The sequence below is a fragment of the Phoca vitulina genome, unplaced genomic scaffold (genome assembly GCF_004348235.1).
Source record: "Phoca vitulina isolate PV1807 unplaced genomic scaffold, GSC_HSeal_1.0 scaffold2, whole genome shotgun sequence".
NCBI classification, from domain to species: Eukaryota; Metazoa; Chordata; class Mammalia; order Carnivora; family Phocidae; genus Phoca; species Phoca vitulina.
The window spans coordinates 96099581-96125632 of record NW_022589705.1 but is presented as its reverse complement, the minus strand read 5'-3'; the positions used below and the strand labels follow the sequence as shown (position 1 = coordinate 96125632).

At 50.3% G+C, this 26052-nt stretch overlaps 1 protein-coding gene across 11 annotated transcripts in view; it reads left to right on the top strand.

The window, feature by feature from the left end:
* Positions 1–26052, top strand: part of CAMTA1 (calmodulin binding transcription activator 1) — an 842290-nt gene that overhangs the window by 277018 nt on the left and 539220 nt on the right. For all 11 annotated transcript variants that reach the window (XM_032394548.1, XM_032394539.1, XM_032394577.1 and 8 more), the window contains one exon: positions 10417–10484. In XM_032394548.1, the coding sequence (XP_032250439.1) occupies positions 10417–10484 (68 nt within the window). The remainder of the gene's footprint in view (positions 1–10416; positions 10485–26052) is intronic.

Sequence of the window (26052 nt, the reverse complement as noted above, 5' to 3'; positions counted from 1 at the left end):
TAGTATAAAGAATTGTTAAATAGTAAAGGGTGGTTGACTACCAATAGGGATAAAGAGAATTCTGAGGGTTCTAGAAGTACCAGCTACCACTGGAAGAGCAGCTACTACCTGTAGGTTGAAGAAGAGTAGACCATAAATAATCTAAGGACTAGAAGAGTTCCTTCCACCCCTTGGGCTGAAATTCAGACCTCTTCAGAGCACCTGGCCAACTCAGGAACATGCTGGCTGCCAAAGGGTATGGGCTGCAGTTGGTCTGCAGAGGTGACTTGTTGTTGCTTGAGGGCATTGGGAAGACCAGAGCTGCAGCCTGCCAGGGAGGGAGTGTGCTGTGGGGTGGTGCTGGAGCTCATGTGCATGGCCACTGGGTCCCGCTCTGAATAATAGTGATGAGGATAGTAATAGTGATAGAGGACGGAAACCAGAAAGGAGACGTCTTCTTGCCACTATCATCTTGCAGGGTGACTTCATTGCTCTCTGTTGATGAAGCTTAGGATTTTGCTAGGATGGCCCAGGAGAAATGTCTACAGGGCCTATCATCAGTGTCACAAAGTAGGACAAATAAGGGTGAAATTGGAGCTAAAAAATAATCATTGACTACTGGCACAATATTGAAATGGAAGGTGGGGCAATCTTAGGTTCAGATTAATCGGCAACCATTGTATTAAGGGCAGTGATTACTCTGGCTAACATATCTCTCTTCTTCTTCTTCTTGTTTTTTTTTTTTTTTTTTTTTTAAGATTTTTTTATTTATTTGAGAGAGAGAGAGAGAAGGAGAGCATGAGCAGGAGGGGAGAGGGCGAGCAAGAGAGAGTCTCAAGCAGACTCTGCACTGAGTGTGGGGCCTGATGTGGGGCTCAAACCCACAACCTTAAGATCATGATCTGAGCTGTAACTAAGAGTCAGATGCTCAACTGACTGAGCCACCCAGGTGCCCCTAACATATTTTCTTCTAAAATCTTTTGCTCAAAATGTATTTTCTTTCTGGATAACCTATATGGTTTATGTCTTATAATCCACTTTGTTTTCAATGCCAGAAACATCAGAGTGGGAGCCCCAAAGTCATGTGCCTACAGTGTCCAAGTAGGTGTGAGTGAAGCAAGCCAGCCAGGTGGGGAAGGTGGCCATCTGAGAGCTCATGCCCATCCAGAGGGGCAGCTGCTTCTCAGCTCCATCCAGTGGATGCTCTGCAGGAACTTGGGTCCAAAATTGCCAGATCTTAGTTTTCAAGAAAAGCTGGAAATGCCCATCTCCCAATCCTTAAATGTTGGCAAATACACCAAAGGGGAGCAAACACGGTGTGCACCAAACCAGCACATCTCTGGGTACATTCAGCACCCTGAGCTTCCTTTGCTTTGGAGATGCCCTCACTGCCTTGTTTGCTCCAGCCAATTGGCTTTCAAGTCTATTTACTTCACTTTTGAAAAAATTCAACTCTGTTCCACTTTCCCACTCACACACTGTAGTTCAGGATCCCACCCTGTCCTTCCTGGGCTGTGGTCCCTCTCCCCCGTCACACCATCAGAGTGCTATTTCTAAAGCACAGCTTTTCTTGTATCTCCCCTCCACATGAGAGCTCTCAATGACTCCCCTGGCTCTTGCGGATAAAACTCCATTCACTGGTCAGTTTAATTCCTCTCCAGTCTGGTGCCTCCCTACCCTCCCAGCTTTGGGTTCTGTCATTCCCCGTTCCCTACGGACTCTGCCTACTTCCCACTGCTCAAAGTTCCCCAAACACATTTGCTGCTCTCACCTTCCTGCTTTTGCACTTGCAGTTTCCTTTCCCTCATGCCTTTACCATTTGTCAGCCTGGCAACCTCCTACTCATTCTTCAAGACCCAGTTTAAATGTTAGCTCCTTGGTGAGACTTTCACTTTTCTGCTTAGCACGGACACATGATCTGGGCTGCTAGTTTGGCATCATCATCTGTTGTGTAGTTGACACAAGAGCCCTGGATCCTGCAGCCCCGTCTGTCTTCCCAGCTGTATTTCCCAGGACCGTTACTCACATGTCTGCATCATTAGGGCCTTGCAAAGTGCCTGGTGTATAGTAGGTGCTCAATAATTCATCAGATGATTGAACCAATGAGTGGATAATGAAATGAATGAAAGACTGGGTGGATTGCTTCTTCACCGAATCTCTCTCTGAACGTTTTTATGATGGTTCATTGTTTCTGCTCGGATTGGCACTTTGATGGTCATGACAATGCTTTACCACATCTGAAAAAGATAGCCAACTGGGCCAGGCTTTATTGCAGAAGTTTGGGCTGTTAGGAATTTATCCTGAATTGCTACTTACCATTTTGTAGGAAGTCCTCCAGATACCCTTGGATCCCTGAGATCTTAATCACCACCATTCTCATAAATTGTCAGCATAGAGCTATGCTACCACTCATATAAATAAAAAAATAGAAACCATTATTCTCGATTCTAGTTGTTGACAACAAGAGCTGGTCATTTTGAAAGCATGATTTGGGGTGCTGTTTTTAATCTGTGGGTGGGGACCCAGAACATCCTGTAGAGGGTGTTGGCTTGGCCAGCTGGGTGCTTGGGAAGTACATCAGTGGATGGGGACAGGAATATACAGAGAAGGGACATTGCACTCACTATTGGCCCCAGGGTCGGGATATTTATCATGGAGGAGGAGACACTAGCTTTATGCATGGGGTGCCCTGCAGGTGAGAGATGCCCCTGGGAGAGGGTTATGGAATGGTTATTTATTTAAATGAAGGCCAATTATTTTTTGTAAAGTGCAGTGAGTGGTGGGTTCTGGGAAAATGTGCTTCCACTATAAACATGTTGGTTAAAAGTCATTAATATGACATTCACACATCCCTAATAAAGTACATAACACAGAGATCTGGCACCATTGAAATACCCAGAGGACATTAAGTATGAGTCTTAAAACCAAGAGTATTGGAAACAAGATATTTTTACTTCTCGTTTGGGAGTAATATAATTGCATTTTGTGGCTCCAGCAGATGCTGGGGCCAGCTGCTAGGAGAGTCCTGGCTTCCCCTCCCCCCGCCCCCCCGCTTTGGTCCTTTATAGATAAAACCCTTGTGCAGAACTCTCATAAAAAACAAACTTTAAAAATTATCCCTTGGTTGAAGATTCATTTTTTTGGTGTGCAAAATATCTGAGATTGTATAGACCCCAGATATTTTTATTACTTGGACTCAGGAGTATAAAAACAAAACATACCTCTATATAGTTTTTTGTTTTTGTCTATTTAATTTGTCCCAATAAGCAATAAAGACCCCTCGAGACTGACCCTACTCTCTCCCTGACATTGGACCCATGCCTTGAAGCCAGATCGGAGATGGACTGTTCTAGGGAAACCTGGGAGGGACTCCTGCCCTTTTTCTGAGGGCTGATCCAGGTGAAATTGTTGAAGGTGAAGCCAGTTTCTTGGGGCTGGATGATTCGATGGGGTGTCTGCAGTGGGAGGCTCCTTCTGGGGAGGGAATGGAAGTGACAGTGAGCTCAGGCTGAGGGATGGGGGTGAATTCAGCCCCTCCGAGAATCCCGCATCCTCTCCCAAACAGATGCAGCTTCCCCACACACCAGAGGCAGGACGCGGCTCCTCACCTCGGAGGTGGACAGTGCGGCAGGAGCCCCGCTTCAGGGGAAGTGTTTGCTGTGTTTGCTGTGGCCACGTCTGCATTCCCCCCTGCCCCCGGGCTCCCCGTCAGTCCTCTGGATGCAGAGGGCTTGGCTTTAGAAGGCATCTTGTTTTTTGCAGATTCCTCTGATGTCTGTGTCTAGGGCTGCCTGTCCGGTGTGGCAGGTGCACGTGGCTGTTGAGCACTTGTAATATGGTTGTTCCAAACTGAGCTGGGCTGTGGTCAAAATACACACTGAGGTTTGAGAACTTAGTACGAAAAAGAATGCAAAATAGCTCGTGGCTGCTTTCTGTAAATTAACAAAATGATAATCATTTGAATCTACTGGGTTAAAATATAAAATATATGGACAAAATGTATGATTAAAATCAATCTTTCCTGTTTGTTTTTACTTTTTTGAAAGCATAGCTTCTAGAAATTTGAAAATCACACCTGTGGCTCGCTCGCGTCTGTGGCTGACGTTCTGTTCCTACCCGACACGGCTGCTCTGGGGGCTGGCTGGCTGCCGCCTTTCGGATGTGCGGTGCTGAGCAGACCGTGACCCCTCTGCACACAGGGCACGGAGCCTTGATGGCAACCACGCCCTTGTCTGTTCACCTCCATGACCCCCAACCTGCAGCAGGACTCGCCTCAGACATGGGCTCTTTCTGTTGGTGTCCTTTAAAGATTTTATTTATTTGACAGAGAGACACAGTGAGAGAGGGAACACAAGCAGGGGGAATGGGAGAGGGAGAAGCAGGTTTCCTGTGGAGCAGGGAGCCCGATGTGGGGCTCGATCTCAGGAACCTGGGATCATGACCTGAGCCGAAGGCAGATGCTTAACGACTGAGCCACCCAGGCGCCCCTGTTGGTGTCCTTTAGAAGAGAACTGGGCATTCTTTCATTCCTCCTTGCTAGGTCCCCTGTCATCTCCAGATGCAGAATTGTTGGGGGCTCTACAGTGTCGAGACTCAGAGACTCAGACCCTCCCCAGATGCTGCAAAACTAGGCGGGGAGAACCAGCAGGCACAGAAATGCTAGCAGCAGAGGGTACTGTGTGCTGGGAGGCCAGGAGTGGTGCAACCATTACTGAGAAGGTTGCGGAAGCTGGAGTTCCCTGGAGTGAGGCAGCAGGGAAGACTCCCTGGAGGAGGTGGGCTATGAACAGGGCCAGGCAGGTGACACGGGCAGAATCAGCGCATAGGGGCTGAGGTGGGAAGGGGCAAAAAGAGCCACTCTCAGGGCAGCCACTGTGGATGACCACAGCTTGCTTGCCACCAAAAGGGGCTTTGTAGTCCTCCATCAGACCCCATCAGCTGGGGGGGCGGGCAGACAGGCCCAGCCTTACCTGGCAATTAGGTGGTGATGCCTTTGGATGGTGGAGATTCATGACGACACAGGGTGTAACAAGACAGTGGCGCCAAGCGGGGAGCGTGCTGCCCCCTGGTCCTGCCCCCCTCTGCCCTCCTGGATGGGGCTGGGTCAGTGCTTTGGGGAGGGGCCCACCCAACTCCCTGGTCTGCAGGGACCGAACCTGGTGCCAAGCAGTTACAGGGGCCTGTGGGACTCCACTACATTTCGTTCCCAGAGCCCCTGCCACACACAGACATGATACCTTGGCGGCAGTTTTTCTATTTGAACGTCCAAAGGACAAAGTGAACATTTAAAATCTGCAAGCTGGACAGTCTTTGCTTTGGAGCCTGCAGCGAATTCCTTCATCTTGACAGTCGGGTCATTCTTCTCAGCATTGCTGCAGTATTTAGGGTCCAAGAAGAAAGAGATACCAAGAGAGCCAGGGAGCTGGAGGAGGCCTGTGGGCATGGGGTGTAGCTCTTTGGGTTCAAGTCCAACTTTATAGGCAGGGGGGCTGGCATTTTCTGCACCCCAGTGTCACACCTAGCTGGATGTCTACCCTCTCTTCTTGTTCTTTTTTATTACTAGTGGCACTTAGTACATTCACAATTCGGGGTAACTTTTACCATGATTTAGTTCCAATTTTATCCCACCAAAAGGAAACCACATACCCATCAGCAGTCACTCCCCATCGCCCCCCCCCCCCCCAGCCCCTGGAAACCACCAATCTACCTTCCATCTCTATGGATTTGCCTGTTCTGGACATTTCCTATCAATGGAATCCTACAATATGTGGCCTTGTTTTCTGGCTTCTTTCACTCGGCATGTTTTCAAGGTTCATCCATGTATCAGAACTTTATTCCTTTTTATGGCTGAACCCCCTTCTGCTGTGTGGATATAGTACATTTCCTATATCCGTCTATATTGTGATTGACATTGGGGTGCTTCCACCTTTTGGCGATTGTGAATAATGCTGCTGCGAACATTCGCATACATGATTTTGTTTGAGTTGCCATTTTCACTTCTTTGGGGCAAGCTCTCTTCTTGTTTGAGCATCCCATGAATTTCCTGGGCCAGACTTGAGTTTGAGAGCCAACGAGATCATGCATGCACTGTGAGTCAGGAGCCCTGCTTCCCAGCGTGGGTCAGCCAAAAATGCTGACCTTGGGTAAGTCCCTTCTCTTCTCTGTGCCTTAGTTTCCTGCTCTGTAAAAATGAGATAAACCAGATCTCTTTCCATTTGCCTTCCTCAGAGCCCTGGGTTGGTGGAGCTTTGGGGAAAGAGGGAAAGGCCAGACAGTTGGGCTGAAGATCTTTTTTTTTCTTTCTTTTTTTTAAACCTCTTTCCCTTCTTCAGCTTGACTAACTCTCTTTTTGTTTGTTGTTTTTCTCCGCGTTGTAAGATATTTTAAGTAAATGGTTTCTGAACATAAGGGATTTTCTCTGTTCCTGAAGTGTAGACGGTCCCATGAATCATACAAGGGCTTCTGGGTGAAAATGAACTTGATCCTGCTAGAAGGAGAGAATCCCAGTGATGGATGCTCAGCCTGGCTTCCCTTGGTCCCCCGAAAGGTGGTGGGGCAGTGAAGTGCCTCCGGGTCAGTGGGGAGACCTGTGCTGGAGAAAACATGACTCTCCACATGCTGTTTTCCTTTTCTCCTTCTGATCACATCATAAATTCAGAACAGTAGTGGAGAGTGTAGACTCTGGAACCATTCCACATTGATTTGGGTTCTAGTTCCACAGAGACTAGCCATGTGACCTTGGGCAAGCTACCTAACTGCTCTGTGTCTCAGTTTTCCCACCCATAAAATGGGCATGGTTCCTGCTTCATAGTTTGCTGTGAAGATTAAGTGAGATTATCCCTCATAAAGTCCTAGACCAGTACTTGGCCTTAGACATCATTCTACTAATGTTAGCCATTGTGATGATAGTAATGATGACTCAGATGATGAGGTCTCTGTTCCCCTAAAAGCCATCCCCTTTCCTGGCCCAGCTGACTCTCCTTATGCTGAATTTTGATGGTCCTTACTTTGCTCTACACTATTTAGCATCTATTATTCTGTTTGGTTCTTTGGCATGTGCATATCCATTTTCCCAATATATTCCTTAGCTTTGGGAAGTGGGTGGTCTGGCCCATGGTCTGCCCATCTGATGATGAGGTGGACCAAGACCTGCATCAGGGAAATGGGCTGTGTGGACTGGGTAGCATGGGCCTGGGAGTGGACAAGTGACTCAGACATGCCTAGTCCATCTGGAAGCCAGGCAAGCAACTTGAGCACCACAGAGGCAAGTGCCTGGGTCTGGACATTCAGTTTCTTTTGCTCAGTAAGCCTGCTCTTAAGTGGGGATGAGTGCTTCACCAAGGGGCATTGTGTGGGAGGTATTGTTACCTTGGGGGTGGAGGAAGCAGTGGCCAGTGCTCAAAGGTTAGGCTTATAAGTCAGTGTGACTTCCTGTGGCTTTGCTTGCTCATACAACAGCTCAGTAGACCTGGGATGACCCACTGGGTGTGCCTACAGACTTGACTGGGCAGGTGACCCTGTAATGGTGCTTACGCTGCTCTATCATGTTGTTTCTATCACCTACTTGACCACACCTACTTTAAGAGCGGGCTTCAAAGTGGTCTCGTTTACTGACTGGCACACAGTAGGTGCTCAATAAATATTTGTAGAGTAAATATTGAAGGCAATAAGTGGTCCAGGGGGTTTGTTTCTTTGAAGGACAGTAACAGTAGGGGGCCCTGCTGGGTTGGGGTGAGTAGTGGCTGAGGGATGTTCATGAAGGTCTTCTTTGGGTGTCTGGGTCTTCGGAACACTGTGATAAGTCTGGAGGTGGCTGGGATGTACTGTGCCCCCATCCTTCTGGGCCAGCAGGGGTCACTTAGCTCTCGGCATGATCCTGGGTAAGGACGGGGATCCGAGGGGTTCCGGTTGGCACAGACTATTTTTCTGGATGGCAGGTTTCCTGAAATTCAGGTAGACGGGTTGACACACATAAGTGGCTCAATTTATCCACTCCCCGACTCCAGCCACAGCCTGCTCTCCATGTTTTGTGAAGCCAAATGGGCATCAATAGTTACATGGAAGGATCAACTCCAACTAACTCTGAATAGTCCCTGTGATGTTACCATTCGCTGTGGGCATGGGGGACAGGGATGGAGAGGGATGGAAGGTGGGGATGGACGGAGGTAAGTCCAGCAGCACTGGCAGCTTCTGAGCTGCACCATTTTGGTACCTGCTACCTCATCAGGAGCCTCCAGATGGCAGCTCCCATCATGTGGACCTCATAATGAGCATAGCACTAGCTGTGGCCAGGTAGGGGGGCATTGCTGTGTGCCGGTCGGAGTATTAAGACTTGTTGCTCCTTTTAAGAGCCCCATGAGGTGGTCCTATCTCAGTTTCATAGAAAACGGAGGTTTCTACAGGGTGAGCAATGTGCTCAAGATCAGACAGCTAATGAGTGGCAGAGCCAGCACCCCAAGCCAGGTCTGTTTGCTTCTGAAGCTTGTGCTCTTAACCGTGATGCTACATCACCTTGCTACAGTGGTGTGGAGTTCAGTAAAGTACTGGTAAGGGTTTCCTTTAGGAACTGCTGCATTTCACGGCTTTTAAGCTATGACTTCACCTAATAATAAGCCTATACAAACACACAACAGCCTCAGAACACGTGCACACGGACACACGGACTTACTCCTACCTGTGCATTTGTTTCTCTCACGCCCACTCTTCCTCAGCCCCTCCCCTCTACCCACCCCTCCATCCATCTGCCTAACAGACGCCTGTCAGGACACTGTTAGGTCCTGGGGATACATCAGTGATATTCCTCGCCCTTGAGGAGCTTATGATCCAGTGGGGGATGCTATCCAAGTAAACAAGCAATTAGAACGCCGCAAAGTGATAAATCATAGGGAATGGATGGTGTGGTGCCATGGGAGCACACAGGATGGGCAGCCGACCCCGCCATGGATAGTTAGGAGGGCCAGCCGAAGCAGGGGGTGTCTGGCTACGGTGAGGCCTCAGGGAAGGCGTTTTCTAAGGAGAAGAAATCGAGTATGGAACAGAAAAGGCTCAGGGATGAGAGAGAACAGGGTGCTGGTCGATCCTCTTCTTTAGCTGCACTCAGTGACAGGAATCTGTGTAATTTGGGCCCCAGGTTTCTGCTTGCCAGGTTCTTGGTGAAAGATGCGGGCTTCCAGAATGAGGCGGTGTGGGCTCTGGGTTACTGGTCGCTGGCCGCCTGGTGGTGGTGGCTGATGTCCATGATGATAAGAGACCCTGATCTCCACCTGAGCCTGTGGCCTTCAGACTGCATGGTGTGGGTGGCGTTTTCTACTTTAACTTGCTCTGCTAACCTGCTTTTGGTGAGAGTCTCCTCTTTTTCTTCAAGGGCAGGTTTAGCATCTCGGGTCACAGGTGTCAGCTCCGTTATGTCCAGGCCCAGAGGAGGCTCAGTGCAGAGGAAGGCTTTGAGCCTCGGGGCGGATAGGCTGCTGTTCACCACGAGCCCTCTGGGAACCTCAGCTGCAGAGAAAGTTGAGACGGAGGCCCCCTCTCTGCATGTTTTGATAGTCAAGGGCAGCAGCTCCGTCTTGTATCATCACCAAGATCAAGGGAAATGTGTACTAGTCCATCCTTAATTTAACTCCCAATCCCTGCCAATTTCATGTTAGCAGATCCGTTTGGAGCTGGGAGTAATGGGCCATATCATGCCCCAGAGCTGGAGCAATGACTTATGTTGATGTCACCCACTGGCTTTTTATGGAAATTATTAATAAATCAGTAATTCTATCTGCAGTGATGTTGTTGTGTTTATAAATATTTAATTTACCTTCAGGTGCCCACATTTTCTCCATCTTTGCCTTAAACTCTGCTGACATTGCTCTTCTTTCTGAAGCGCCGCTCAATAGATTAAGTTATCAGTAGAAGGAAAGGTTAACCTCTCTCTCTCTCTTGCTCTGGAATATGGCTTTATCTTTTCTTTTTAATCTTTGTGCGACTTGGCTCAGGGGGGTGGGAATCAGGCTGAGGGAATGTGACATCTCTTGTGACAATGATGTAAGATGAGTCCGGCTTCAGGAGAAGACGGACGGAACTTCCCAATGATGACCTTGCATGAGTGCAGACCTGTTGTTGGCATGTATTCGTCCCTCCTTCAAATTAATGACATTTAGTATCTGAAATGGTGTCTGATGTTTTCCTCCCACAGAGAAATAGCTTTGTCCTTGCCACCGACTCATCTTTTGAAATCCAGTGCTTTGATTATTATTGTATGGCAGGCTGAATGGAAAGGGCTTAACAAAATCAAAATAGAAGCACCCTCCAAGTCAAGCATTTTCCAGCAGAGATGGGGGTCCAGACTTGCCAGGGAGGCGGCAGCTGGGAAACAACAAGAACTTTCTTACCTCTCAGGAGCCGACGTGAGCTAATTGTTGTTATTATTTTTTTATTCTTCTGTTTCAGGAAATTGCAGCTTATTTAATAACATTTGAGAAACACGAAGAATGGCTAACCACATCCCCTAAGACAAGGTAATGTCCCAGATCTTGCAGCTTTTCAACTATGTACGGTAAATGGATTGATTTTCATTGATTACCTGGTTTGGCCAATCAATTCATGGGCAAGTTGAACATACCATGTTGTGTTTGATAGCGTGCGACACTGGGGTCTCATTAGTTGACCTAAGATCGTGGCCGTGACCACAATCAGCTTAAAAACAGTGTAGCTGCCATCACATGAATTGGGACTTTTAACGGGATGGCTTAAGGCTGGGTCCCCCAGCCAGCCGGCTGCTTTGAAAGCCTTGGCAGGTGGGAACATCAGGGGAGGTTTATTTTGGGAAAGTGCCCACCAGCCACCAGTGTTCTCTAGAAACTCACTCTTTAAACAGGAAACTACCTTAATTGTCCACGTTCACCTCAACGTGCTTTACGAACTGAAAGTTGAGTCATTCTTGGTGGTGCTGAGAAGATCTCCCAAATCAGAAGCAGGGGCTAGGATTGCAGTTTATTATTATGCAGTGAATGAGCTTGAACCTACCACCTGCCTCAGACCCGGCCCTTCCCTCATCACTCAGGGCCAGGGAATCGGTGAAGATGCGGCCGCCTGGTGTTCTACCACACAGATACTGCTGTGTGAACGACGGTGAAGTTGGGGCTTAGGGTGTATTGAAAAGGCAGCCTCCTCTTTCCTCCCCTGCCCTCCGGTTTTATTTTTGGTATGTTGCAATTTAGAGCTTCGGAGATCCGTGGCCAGCAGTTGCCACCACCTTTCCATTAGCGGTGCCAGGGCACACACTCGTCGGTGTGATGCGCGTCGGCCGGAGTGTGGCTCTCACGGTGACCGGGCGGTGGGTCTTGGGGTGGAAGCACCAAATTCTCCAGGGGAAGGGGCGGGGGTGTGTCCTCTGCCCCCTTGGCCAGTTCCTTGACCTCTACTCTTTCTGAGCCATGAAGGAAAGAGGGTCTTACCCTCTAGAATGTTTATTCATTCTGGATGGTACTTTGGACTATTACTTTATTAGGCTTCAGTTTTTACTGGTTAGCATCATTTCGACGAGGACAAAAATGTCCATTTTGGAGGAGGTCGGTGGATATTGAGGAGAAAGTTTAGTTCTGAGATTCACATCTCCACAGGTCAGGCTAGAGGTTGGCACTGATTTTTTTTTTTTTTTTTACCTTTTGGCTTGAATCCCTCTGCAGAATGTTCTCAGCTCCTCAGCCTTCTGGGGCCGTGATTTCCTTTGCTATAAAATCAAGTGGTTTGCATTAGTCAGCTTCTGCTGCGATCATGCTTTCTAAGAAACAATCTCCAAACTTAGTGACTTGGAACAGCAGACGTTTTTCCCCCCTGCTCACGGGTCAGTGGGTTCACTGTGGCTTTGGTTGGGTTTAGGACTGCTCCATGTGTCTTTTTGTTCTAGGACCCAGGCTGAGGAAGCACCCACGGTGTGGGACGTATAGTCATGGAGCGTGGCAGGAGCTTAAAAGCCTAAAGCAATCCGTGTAGGCGTAATGAGGATCCCTGCTGGATGTGGCATCCTATGTTGCACCTGCTCACAAATCCATTAGCCAAAGCCGTTCCTGTGGCCAAGCCCAGTAAGAACGGGGCCAGGAACGACATTGTTCCGTGGAGCGTGGGCGGGGCGGAGTGATGAGTGAATGGTGGCGCAGTCCACTATTGGTGAGCACAGCCATGTCTCCCGCTGTGGAAAGCCTGGCACACTCAGCTCTCCTTTCTTCTGGGGGCATCTTATTCCAGGGCAGACATTCCCAAACTTGAGCAGGCACCAGGATCCACTGGAGGGCTTGCTAAAATACACACGCCGGGGCCCCAGCCCCAGAGTCTCCGATTCAGTGGTCCTGGGGTGGGGCCTGGTCCCCTGTTATTTCTAACAGGTTCCTAGGTGACAGCACGCAGCCAGCCTGGGGCCTCACTTTGAGAACCGCTGCCCTGGTTTCTGGGGGGGGGGGGGGGAGGAAGTCTGTCTGATTTCTGTGTCTGCACTATTTCCCGACTCTGAACAGTGCCCTCACCTCGAGCAGCCTGCAACTTCTCTGTGCGCCCTTCACTCCTCAGCGAAACACTCCTTGAATCTAAGTGGAAGGAAAGAGCTTCTCTTTAGCTGGAGAGCGAGATTCTCTGGAATGCGTCCTGGGCCAGACATCTGATTTCAGATACGCAGACACGTGCTATGTTTCAGAACATCCTCTGACTGCAGATCAGAACATTTCAAGCGGGGATTTTGCCTTGTGTTTCAGCCTTCAGAGTTTGGGTTTCAGTTGAGAAGTGAATGTCACTCACGGTCATGCCTGACTCACTTGACTTTTTTGGAGTATAAATAGAGCCAGGAGACTTCCCATCCCGAGGCACAAAGGGGCATGCGCACAGCTGAGAGGAAATGCGGGACTCAGATACCGGCAAATCCAGGTTAGAGGCCTGGCCCTGCCCCTCAATCACTTTGGGACTTCTAGAAAGTCATTTTTGCCCCTCATTAAAAGCCCCTCTGTTTTTCTTCATGTATGAAATGGCATCGATGCTCCTGTCCTCACTGGGCCATCACGAGGGTCGAGTGAGACCGTATTTGTGATCTGGCTTTCTTTGCATGCTATGAGGCTCGGTGTGGATGTGCACGGGTGTCCCCGCTCCTCTTGTCTGCAAGGGCCAGTCCCCGGGGCCCGCTGGAGGCTGCAACTTCGGGAGACATCTGCCAAAATCTCTCCAGGCTTTGGAAAGATGAATTTCTTTCCTCAAGGCAGAGGGTGAAGACAGAACGTTTCCTATTAGTATTATAATATTCACTCTGTGTTTACACTCGAAAGCTTCTCGTCCCAGGAGGAGGAAAAGTTGCTGTGGTTGTTCAAGGACCTTCCTAAATTAGTTGTTGAGTTGAGTTTGGGGTCCCCCCCCATCTCTAGTATTGAAATTAATTGGTGCACTTAACTGCTGAGTTCATACAAACCGGCCTCCTGGTACCAAGGAATTAATGACGCCAATGCTCCGCTGAAGGAGAAGGCTCGGAAGCCTCTGTGTACCACTGCACAGACACTGCTAATTTCATTTTAGAAAATTAATAAAAATGAATTGCACCACTGACATTTATAGAGTTTCCTAATAAAATGATACATTGTTTGTGTGGAGGAATCCCTATTAAATTAATTGTTGTAATCAGTTCCCATATAGATGTTGGCCTAGGAGCTGCCCAGGGACCCGCTCCTTGTCTCGGTGGCTTGCTGATGGCTGGGGGTTATAAATATAGCCCTTGCTCAGATACTGCCCTAATTACAGGCAAGGTCCCGGGAGCCCCGCTCACCTGTTTCATAATGAGGTGTGCTACAAGGAGGCTCCCAGGGTTGGGGGCCTCCGGGGCGGCGGCGGCGGCACCGTGACAGGGTTGAGTGTTGAATGTTTAAACAGCCCATATTGTATTATCAGCAACTGGGACCTTCTGGAAATGGCAGCTTGAAAAATCACCCTTCAGGACGTCTTTATTTGGCACTTGCTGTGTGCTCAGCACTATAATAATACCATTTGGAGGCCCTAGGGAACGCCGCGCTCCCCACCCCACCAGGTGAATTCGGAGTCTTGGAATTAAGAGCCTCCTCCCTTGGTCTAGAATGTTCTTCCAGCTCCTCCTTCTGGCCTTGATTCTGTGTCACTTCCTCTGCGAGGTCTTCCCTGAACACACTATTTAAAACCACACCCCTCCCATTCAGCCAGACCTCCTTTCTTTTTTTTCTCGTTTTGTTTCTCTGGAGCACTTGCCGCCATCTGACGCACGATGTAGTTCATCTATTTATTTGTGTAACTCATTTATTCTTGATCCGACCTCCTCTCCCCCAAAGTGACAATACCACGAGGTGCTGGTGTGCTCGTGGGCGTATCCCTAGTGCCTGGAACAGTGCCGGACACGCTGCACTCAGTACACGTTTGTGGCATGAACGAGAGTGAGGCAGATGTGTCTGAGTGTGTGAAGGAAGAGATCCGGGCTTGCTCTGTTCCATTTCTGTCTTGTGTATCCCCAGGATCGGCTAACTGACCTGGCGCTGTGCTCTTAAATCCTTTCAGCTGTTCTGCCGGGCAGCGAGATGCAGAGAGGGTACGCAACCTGTCCAAGATTGCACAGCAGACGTTGGAACTGGAACTTGAGCCCGGGGTTATTTTACTGCAAAGCTCGTCATCTTAGCTTTTATGCTGTCCCGCTGTGTGGGTGTGGGGTTCGAAGGTGGCCCAACACATAATTTCACTATTCCCGCCCCCCACCTCCCATCTCCAAGATTTCTGAGCCACCCAGGAGAGCCAGGCGCTAGGCAAAGCCTCCCTGTGTTGGTGAGCACCACTCAGGTGATTCAGTCAGGTGCGTTCCTGGATTGCCCTCCTGCACCGGACTTAGCCTCCCAGTGGCAGGCAGTGTGGGAAAACTGCACGCTGCTCCAACAGCGCAGAATGCAGAGTGGAGCAGGGCACAGGGGGCAGGCTGCAAAGTTCAGCAATCCCAATAATGCATTGCTCCTCCCCTGGGAAACATGCAACCTTCCCTGGAAGCCGGGGACACGCAAAGCTCAAGATGGAATTAGGAGCACTTCCCAGGAATCCTGTGTACACCAGTTAGAAGGAGGCTGGAAGATGCTATTAATTATCTAATTAATTAGATTTATATAGATAGCACCTAATACCGAAGCACTAAAGGTCTAGTAATAGAATTTTCCTATAATGAGCACTAAATGCTTCTTGGTCAATAAGCAGTAAAACAGCCAAGTCTAGGGAGGGAGTCTGGAAGGAAAGGAGAAGAAAAGTGAGACCTAAGTTTCAAGAAGAGCCACGTGACTCCCAGAGACACCCCCACTGTCCCTCTCTCGTCTCTCTGGACCGCCCCCCCCGTCCATTGCTTCTTGTGCTCCCGGTGGTGGCCAGGCAGGAGGGTGGCCACCAAGTCCTCCGTCCTCTGCTCTTTCTTACCATGTCCTCCCCCACCCCTGCCCCAGGACTCTTGTTCCCTAGGTGGAGTTAGCCAGTGCTTATGCCCGTGTTCTGGACTGCAGTCCGCATCCGCGGTCCCCCAGATCGCCCGTAGCACCAGTGTCATGCTTGGATTAGGGGAACCTCTCCCGCTGCGCTTCCCTCTCTGGGCTGGACCCCCTCCCTGCACCAGCTGTCCTACAGTGCTCCTTTGTGGCATCATTGTTCCCCTCCAACGCCTTGGAGATTTCCTATGTGATAAGTCCCACTCTGGTGTCACGTTCAAGGTCGCTCTCCTGCCTCAACCCGTCTTCTTCAGTATTTCCCTTTGACTCCCACCTCAAAGCACCCATTACAGTTAGGGGGCTGCTTCCTGCTGTCCAAACACATCTTCTGTGTCCCCTACTTTTGCCTTCAGACTCGAATGCTCCATGTCCAGCCCAGTCTGCCTGTCCTTCGAATCTCACCTCTTTCTGGGAGCCCCCACAAACGCATCAACCTGTGGTGAGCCCTCTTTGCTGTCAGCTTCTGCAGCCCACATTCGCTGTATCGTCAGCTGTTCGACAGTTTAGCTGCCATCAGTATGGAAGTCTTGCCTCCCCAGGGAGATGTGAGCCCCCTGCCCTTGGGTCATGCTGCCTCTTTTGTCTCTGAATGGCTAGTGTACAGAGGAGCTTCGAAGGGGCGCCGCGCAGTGTGCAGACTTGGGGCAGAGCAATGGGTTTGCAGCAGCTCAGGCGGGTAGGGCGGGGCCGGGTGTGGGCACCGGGCTCCACCTGGAAAGCCAGCCCGATCCGGCCCCAGGCCGGTCCCCGTGCAGTCGGCGCTGCTTTGTGCCAGGCCCTCTGTAAGTGGCCCATGGGGGTGACCTGCTGGCCCCCTGCAGGGCATTGGATCCCTGGGACAGCCCCTATTGCTGGGGAGACTGCTTGAGAGACCAGAATAGAATTGCAAAAGTCACGTGGAGATCCCGTTTGGGTGATTCAAGACTTCGCAGAAGTAAACAGCAGTGAAGTTCCGACACACAGTTCCATCAGCCCGGCTCGAGGACCCTTGCTCCCTGGAGTGTGCCCGTCACAGGGGGACAGATCCCGTGTGACTCCGCTCTGCGAGGCCCCGGGGGAGTCAGACTCACAGAGACAGAGAGAAGAAGGGTGGGAGCCAGGGGCTGGGGGACGGGATGTGGAGTGAGGGTTTCATGGGGAGAGTTTTGGTTTGGGAAGAGGAGAAAGTTCTGGGAATGGTTGGTGGTGATGGGTGCACCACACTGTGGATGCACTTAATACCACTGAACTGCACACTTGAAAGTGGTAAAAATGGTAAATTTTATGTTACTTGTATTTCACAACGATTAAAAAAAAGATTCCCATAGTGGCTTCTTTCTGTGTCCAGTTGGGCAGAGCGGGGGGTCAGGGATCGGCTGTAGTGTGTGCACGTGCGTGTGTGCGTGGGCGTGTAGGGGGTTCTGTTGGGGGACGGAGTTTGAGAGGTTAGCCCTTATACTGACGTCATTTCAAGGACTCTTTGAGGCTGCAAAGAAAAAATAAACTGGGTCAGCAGTCATTTCAATGTGCGACCTTTGCGTTACGCTGAATTGGGGACCTGCTATCAAATTAACATAACTATGTGTCATGTTACATCCATTTCACTATTTGCCTAATATATTGAGCAAATCCTTGATGAAGTGCAAACTACCATCATTAACCAAAGAGCAAGTGCAGTGCGAGAGGGTTCGTCGGTGTGGTGTCTGCTGCCTGAGGACTCATGAGCAGCCCCATCCGCCCCGGGACCATCCCGGAACGCATCTGCCTCAGGGTCCTGTGGTTTTGAGACCTTTCCCGATGAGGCAGGGAATTAGCTGTGACCTGGATCCTGATAAAGTGTCTGGTGTCTCGACAGTGGTGGGGAAATCCCTAGCCTCCATATCGAAGTGGGTCTGTCCCAGATTCCAGTTCATTATCCGGAATCACAGACCGCAGAGGAGACGAAGCAGCAGGAGCCGGCAGAGGCCACCTCTCCGGGACGCCCTGTGTGTGGGAAGGGGGCTGCCCAGGTCCCTGCGACCCTGGTTTCCCTGGGAGGTTTCCACTGCTGTCCCCTCTGTGGGTGGGCGTGGGGGGGAGTGTGTGCTCCTCTGTGCTTAGCAGCTTGTTGAAAGGGCACCAGCAGCCGAGCCAGCTTTCATCACATCCCTCCTGGTTCCAGGGGCCAGGGCAGCAAGTCCTGGGCCGCCTTCCTGGAGGAGCCGAGAGAGGGACGGACCTTTGTGTCTCTCGCCTCCCTGGGCTAGGCAGCTGCTGGCTCCCGGTTCCTGCCTCCGCTTCCTTTCGCTAGTTTTATTTTTATCAAAAATATCCATACACATAGTTTAGTAAGTCAAACGGCCCTAAAGGCCTTGTAAGAAGGAGCAGCAGACCTCTGCCCCACAGCTCCAGCCTGCGTCCCAGGAGCGACCACTAGTCATTCTTGTAGTGCTGAGATTTACCTCCAGACTTCTGCATGTGTTATTCTGCTATTTCTTGCTTTGTCAACTTTAGACAGTTGTCTTTTGACTTCCTCATATGCTAAATGAGGATTCAGTTCTCTCCCTCTGCCACCGCTGTGTTTTCCTTACCTGGGGGAAGGGCTTTGGTTGCGGGATTCTGAGATTCAGCATCTCTGGATGCTGACGTCTGGAGGCGCCAGCCGGGTTCTCCAAGGTGTTGCCAGTGGTCTGGGAACCAGGCAGGGAAGGGGCTTGGAATTTCACCATTAATTAGTGAATTCCCCCAGTTTACATCTGTGCTTCGCGACTCTCCTCTGCTGTCTTCAAGTCGGGAGTCTTTCAGGGTTTCTTTCTCCGGAGAATAAATGTGTCTCCAATTGGGGCAGAGAGACCAGGTGGCTGCCTGGCTACTCGGGGTAGATGTGGGGCCCTGGGAGGGTCTGACTGCTCCCTGCACAGACCTGCAACCTCTCCCTGTCTCCCACCTCATTTCCAACCTCTGCCTTCTCTGGCACCTAATTCTTGCAATTTGCCAGTCTTCCCGGGCTCTGCGGGCAAGTGGGCTTGCTGTTCCTGGTGTCCCCTGTGGGGCACGTGGCTTTGGGCTTCTTCTGTGCTAGAATGTGTTGACATCTCTGTCCCACCCCCATCTCTGCTCCTGTCGCCCTGTCCTTGTGGGTCTGCACCTGTTTTCCTTCCTCTGTGGCTGGCCCTGTGCAGGGGCTGGCCCCGTTTCTGTGGCTCATGCTCACGCTCAGTCTTACTTGCTGTTCACTCTCTTGCTATTTTTCTCTGTCTCTCTTTTTCAGGGAGAGAAGCCTCATAATGTAGTTTTGAGGTTCCTAAAAGCACAACCCACTCAGGGCCCAGGAAATCCCATTGCCGAGACGCACACACCCCTCGTGTGCAAGGATGCAGCCCCAAAGGCGTGCTGGCACCACACCCCCAACACGTGTCTCCTCACCTTCTATGTACCACCCTTGGTTTAGAGCCTTTCCTGGTTATGGCACAAGGGGTGTGGCGTGGCCTCTCCCTGGGCAGAATTTTGGGGGCTAGGGGGCTGCTGGGGGGCCATGTGGTATGCCATGCATGTCATCTGACCATGCGCCTCAATGCCTTCTATCTCTACATGGCTACAAACGTGTCTTCCTTGGGTTGTGTGTGGTGGGGTGCTCTCATCAGGGCCCCCGTGGTGCAAGGTGAGGTGCTGGGGCACCTGTGGGGACTGCTGCCGGTATCTCTCTGCAGGATGACCCAGCAGTGAGGACTGTTGATGAGAATGAGGCAGTGCTCACACATGCCGAAGGCATTTACAGTCCTTATCAGTGCTCACTCCCCGCCATCTTGTTTTGTTTCTGCTGCTGCCAGTTCATTCTTTGTGTCTTCAGTCCCCTCCTGGATTTGGAAAATTAGGATTGTCTGGTATTTCTGTAATGGGCCTGGGCTGGTGTCTGTAGTATTTCCTGCAGATCAATTCTGATCTAATAAATTGTTGCTGGCTACAGGGAAAGGGAGCCGCCTGCATGCCTAGCGGCTTTGCGGGGTGGGAAGGTATGTTCTCGGGAGAGACCATTCTTTGCAATTCATGGTCTTCTGTGTAATGAGTAATTCCCAGATTAGCTGGGTATTCTGGGCAGGAGGTTCTCCCACTGTTCTCAGTCTGGTTAGGAGCTATTACTGTCTTTGCTGTTCTTAGATTCCCCACAGGCCTTTATTATGGGGCTTTAAAAAATTGAAAATAACCAAAAACAAAGGAAGGAAACCTTTCGTGGTTCTCCAGCTTTACTGCGTATCCCACTTTCCACGTGAACTTTTGCTTTGTGTGGTGTGTGTTTAGAGGCATCCACATAAGTACACACGTGCACATCTGTAGACACACGCAGGTGCATCTGCATGCATGTATAACACACACGGCATGCATGTGCGCAGACGGGCATAGCCATATGCACTGCAGACACGCGTGTTCACACGTGCACACCTGTAGACACACGCAGGTGCATCTGCATGCATGTATAACACACACACGGCATGCATGTGCACAGACGGGCATAGCCATATGCACTGCAGACACGCGTGTTCACACGTGCACACCTGCAGAAACACACACACACACTTATGCACGTATATGTCTATGACACATGCAAGCACAACACCCACCCACACACGTGTGCACATGCACACACCCACTGTCCTTCAGTCCCTGTTCTCTTTTGTAAGAGCAATATTTCTGGGAACATTTTCCTTCTTTTCATTCAACGATTTAATAAGATGGGATGAAATACAATTTCTCCTAAAAGAAGAAATAAATTCTTCCGTAGTGGCTGCCCTGACCTCCCCGGGGTAGGAAACTTACTGTTGATTGGGCTGCTTCGTTGGAGGGGCCTCTGGGGGCAGAGGGGACCCAGGCCCAGGGTGGGGGCAGCGTGCAAGAGTCAGGGAGCGGGTCCTGGCTGAGCCAAGGGCGCGGCCCTCACCGAGGTGGCTTCTGGGCAGCTGCTTTGCGATTCTCATCACCGCCCCAACGAGGTCGGTGGGAATGTGGGAGCGGGTGTTTGTGGGGGTTCTTGAGGCACAGGATCGTTTCGCCTGTGGTGGAACGGGATTCGTGTATCAAGGGGCAGGGGGCGGTGTCAGGGAGGTCAGACCCCTGCCAGGTTTCAGGGGAAAGCTGTGGAGAAAGGCAGTGAAATCAGGGAAAGAAGTGCAGTGACCTAGGAGAGAAAAGGATGGAGGCACGTGTGTGTCTGGCCAGGAGCACAGCCCGCACTGTGCAATGTGCCATTTCCACGCATCTTCCCGCACACGCTCACCTGTGGCTCTTCTGCCCCCACTCTTTTGGGCTCCCAGTAATTAATTAATCCTGCCCACCAACTTTGGGAGAGGCTGTCCCCCCTCTGCCGTGGGGCTGGAAGGGGCTCTGTTGGGGAAGACACATGGGGTTACAGGCGAGCCCTTTTACTCCCGAACCACACAACACCGCGTTGTCCCCTCATGTCATTGTTGGTCAGCTTCCGCTCACCTGTTTCTTCAGTGAATAGCTCTGATGGCCCACCATGCACCAGGTGCGGTGCTGGGCTTTGGGGATGTGGTAGTGAGTCAGGTAACGTAAAATAAAGGCGGTTTGGAGGAGTGCTGTGAGCGACAAGTGGGGGGAGAGGCTGCCCCTCCAGGGGGCTGGAGGGAGTGATGGGTGGGCTGCCTTCCTGAAAGGCCGAACTTTGGGCAGGGGCCCGACAGGTGAGTGGGTGAGTGTGCGCTTGTGCACGTGAGCGTGTGAGTGTCCATGTGCATGTGTGCAAGTGTGAGTGAGTGTTCGTGTTGGGGGTGGCATGAGGGGAGTGTGAGACTGGATGGAAAGTCCTTGCCCTGGAGGGGGTGAGGGTGGGGAGAGCGGTGAGCTGAGCGGTGGTGCTGGAGGGGCAGGTGTGGCGGAGGTGAGGGAGGGCCGAGTACACCAGGCCGGGATTTGGGGATAATCACCGGGGATAATCATCAGGGACACCTGGGGGAGGGTTTGAGCAGGGCAGGTAAATCAGCAGGTATGATTAACAGCCTCATCCTGGTTGCCCTGGAAGTGGAGAATGAACCAGAAGGACAAGAACGGACGTGCAGAGAAACCCAGAGCTCTCACTTGCCTCTGCAGGTATCCGTGTTAGTGATGGAAAGACTGTCCCTCTGAAGCTGCCACATCCTGTTGGTTGCTGTCCTCTCGGAAGACACGGTATGATCTGGCCTTAAGAGTTGAGAGTCAGAAGAACTCTCGGCCGCCCTGGGTGAACTGGGGGCTCAGCAGCTCCAAGCCCAAAGCTTTGATTCCGCGAGAATGTCAATAGCTCCACGTCGGCGGCCGTCGCCCCCCCCCGTCCCTTGGTCCCCTGCATTCTGTGCTCCTCCTTAGCTTCCTCCCTCCTCTTCAGACTGGGGTCCTGATGAGGCTGCAGGGGAGACAGTGGTCCCCGGGCGCTTTGCTGGGCGTGATGGCTTCACACACGGGCCCATCTACGCGTTAGAAAAATATTGACGACAATGTGATAGTGACGGATGACAGAGGGAACACACGGGAGAAATATTCTCTAGAAACAATTGCCAAACAGAGTTCTTTTTTGGCTGTGGTACAGAATTCCAAGCTGAGAAGAAAATCTGTCCCTTCACTTTATGAGTAAGTTGTTTAGTTCTCGCTTCCTGTAGAAAACTTCCAACCTTACTCCTATGTCCTGTCGGCTTATGTCGGGACTTATCCACGGTTCTGCCATTTCTCCAGCGCCAGAGGGCCTGCAAGGATACGTCAGAGTTTTGCAGTTTGTTAATTTTGCATTAAATAATTAATAGTAAAGTTAATTGATGAATTATTCAATTTTCAGGTAAAATGGGATGATAAATATTCATAACTTATTTTATTAAGGGAATTTCCATTTCATATGCCATTAAATCTAGATTAATGAAGGCGGATTTCAAATGAAGATTGAAAACAATTGTGCTTTGGAATTAATTTACTGAGTTAAGGTCATTGCTTAGTGAATTTACTCCCTGCCAGAAAGTTAGGGCTTCATCACCTGGGTAAGTGTCTGAATTCACAGAAGTAACATTGCCATTAGTTTAGGAACATTCCACGGGTCCGCTGGGGATTTCCCCTGCAGCGTTCCCAGTTTCTGGTGGGCATGGAGAGGAGCACGGTGAAGTGGGGGTGCATAGAGGGCAGATCTGGGGTCCCTTCCAGCCAGCATCTGGCTGTTGCTTTGAGCTGTTTGTTGTTTGTTCACAAACTACAATATAATTTAACATTAGCCCAAACCTAATGTGGTGCGGGTGTACATTCTGGTAAAAGAATGGTACATGCACGCATCTCAAAGTCAGTTTTAAAATACCTGGCTTTTCCCATGGAGTTCTAGGACGTATGTGCTGTGACTTCCTGTCCAGCAAAGCTCTCAGCCAAGGAGTAACTATAGCTTCAGTTTTTATTTGTGTTTTCTAGCTATCTGATTTCTTTGAGGTCTGGTTTATGTTAATTCGTGAAACTGTTATAAAACCCGGACCCACAGACCGGCACTGAAGTTTCTTCAGTACCTCACAGGCTGTCGATAACTTACAAAGCTCCTTCAAATTTGAGATCTCAAGCCTCATAACAGCTCTACAAAGTGGGGAGTGCCTGTAGCAGACTGAGGCGGGGGTGGGGGAGAGACAGACAGAGGTAAAGGGATGGCGGGATGTGAGGGGAGAGAGAGAACAGGAGTCCTTCTGTCTTCTGCCCAGCCACTTCCTTCTGCTCAAGGCCAAGTCTACCGAGTCTTTCTGATTGTGTTATCAGCCCAAAGTCGCTCAGTCTAATTAGGCACAAAAGTTGAGACCATAGCCCAGGTCCTTCTGACTCATATTGGAGTGCTTTTTTTCAACTTCAGCATCTTAGTGCTTTAAAATAATTTTTTAACCACCCCGAGTAGTGGGGCACTTGGGAGTATTTATAACCCGATGGAGCAGTTTTCTCTGCATCACCAAGTGTTCATTATAATTTTCCAGCAAAACTTGTTTGCTCTGGAGAAGCTGATCCTACAGTAAGCCTTCCCTTCAGAGGAGAGCATTTGATGTTACATCTCATGAACCTGCTCTCCTAAAATTATCCCTAATTGGCTTGGAAAGTGGCTTCCAACAGGCAGATGGCTTAATATCTCGACTTCCTGGTTGTGACTCAGGGAGGCTCCAGGGCTCTTTCTGGTTTGGGATGGTGGTCTTGTTAACTTGGAGGGCAAGATCCAATCGCTAACGTGCAGACTGAAGTGCTGCTGCCGGGGAGATGGTGTGGGAACCACCAGGGACAGCCTGTCTCATCAGGGATGTTGGATGACAGGTGGGGCGAGGACGGGTTGCTGAAATGCAATTCTATACTCTCTAGCATTCGTCAACAAGCCTTTACTGAGTGCCCGCTGCGTGCCTAGGTTTGTACTGGGCACTGTGGGTTACAAAGGCAGTAGAAAACATGGCCCCTAATCCAACTGGAGAGACAAGTCATGCATATCTGAGATAACTGGAGAGTAATTCCCAGACAGCACACACAGGAGGGCCTGGGGTACGTGTGTGTGCACACGCATGCGCTCGCACACACACAGAGCTGTAGGAGGAATGCAAAACGGGGCCAAGATCAATTGGATTCAATTGATTTCATTGGGAAAAACAGCACAGCCACATTTGTAAGGGTGAATTTCAATCAGAAAACCCTGAACTTTGGTTGGGGGAGGGATGGTGCGCCCTGATGGGGGACAGGAGGGCGACACTTGGACTTTGCTCGTCCTGAAACCACGGATACAGCAGCTTAATTGGTGGCTTTGGCATAAGTGATTAGAAGGCTCTAGAGGCCATGGAATGCACTAGGATGGAATGAAAGCCCAGAAAGAATAGCTTCGCGGAGGGGAGGGCTGCCGCTGGGATGTCTTCATTTGTGTTCAGTCTGTGGGGAGCCTGGCAGAGGCTGAATAAGGAGGCAAAGCTGTTCACGATGCTGAAGAGCTGCCCTGGAGGACACAACCATGCCCCCCTTTTATCGAGTGTCTAGGTAGGTGCAGGGAGGTTAGAAGGCCTTCCCAAGCTGGGATTCATAGCCGGCTGTCTAATTCAAAAGCCTCTCTTCCTCTGCCCTTGGGCAGCTCACAGGACCATGAGTGGAACCATTTGCAAGGTCACCCTGGTGGGCCGCTGGGATCATGCCGACTTCTTCCCGGACTGGAGAGCAGTGCTTGTCCACTGGGGCGAGTTTGGGCATCCCCCCGAGACTTTTGACGATACCCAGAGACATACATATGTTACATACTGGTGGTCACAGTGGGCGTAGACCTGCTACTAACAGCCCCTGGTAGAGGCCACTGACACTGGTAAGCATCCTGCCGTGTCCTGCGGTGCACAGGACAGTTCCTCCCCTCAGAATTATCTAACCCTAAATGTCGGTAGCGCTGAGGTGGAGAAACCCTGATGTCAATGAAGAGAATTCCATGCTGAAGTGCATGGTGGTCATGAGCCAGACTGGATTTGAATCCCAGTTCTGCCACTTATTAGCAGGAAGTTAACTACTGCCCTGTGCCTTAGTTTCCTTATCTGTATAATGGGAATTACAGCAGTGCCTGTTGTGAGGAGTAAATGAGTGAATGCTGAGCTCATGGGACACAGTGTTGTTGTATATACTATGATTATCTTGCCAGGAATCCATTCAGAAGAGCAGTCCCGTATGGCCCTGGGCTCTGTACACACACGGACCAATTGTTCTTTGCTTCTGTTTCTGTAGCTGCATGGAATGATGGTCTGAAAACCCATGTTATTCTCAACTACCAACAATGATCTTTGGGGATAAACCAGTTTCTGAGAGTAGAGAGTATTATTGGAGTTCATGTCACAACAGTCGGCAGAGAAGGACATTTTAGATAGGAGGTGGTTGCCAGGAGAGTCAGTTACATGGGAGGCCAAACTCAGAGCCCAAACTCATTGATTATCCATGGGAAAGATATTTATTGATCACTAAGTTAGTTATCTATTGCTGTGTAACAAATTACCTCAAAACTCGGTGGCTTAAGATAACAAATATTTACCCTTTCTGTGGGTCTGGAATGCGGGACAGCTAAGCTGGATACCTATGCCTCCCAGGGAAGCAGCCAGGGTGTCTGCTGGGGCTGCGGACTCATCTGAAGACTCGAGTGAGGCAGGACCCACTTCCAAGCTCACGTATGTGGTTGTTGGAGGATTCAGTTTTTCATTGGCTTTGGGCCAGGGGCTCAGTTCCTCACCAGCTATTAGCCAAGGTCACCCTGGTTCCTTGCTACATGGGCCTCTCCAAAATGGCAGCTTGCTTCATCAATCAGAGCAAGACAGTATGGGAGGGTGAGCAAGACCAAAGCCAGAGTCTCTTTGGAATCTGACCTCATGAATGACATCCTGTAACTTTTGTTGAACTCTGTTTCTTAGAAGAGAGCCACTAGGTCCATTTCACAGTGGGGGAGGGCATCACACAAGGGCCTGAATTCCAGGAGGCAGGGACCACCGGGGACTAACTGAGATATTGTATCACATGATTACTGATAAGAACGGCATAGAGTGACTGGGGAGTTAATCCTGGCATTGACACTCACTTTCTGTGTGACCTTGGGCAAAGTGCATTTGCCTCTCTGGGACTCAGTTTC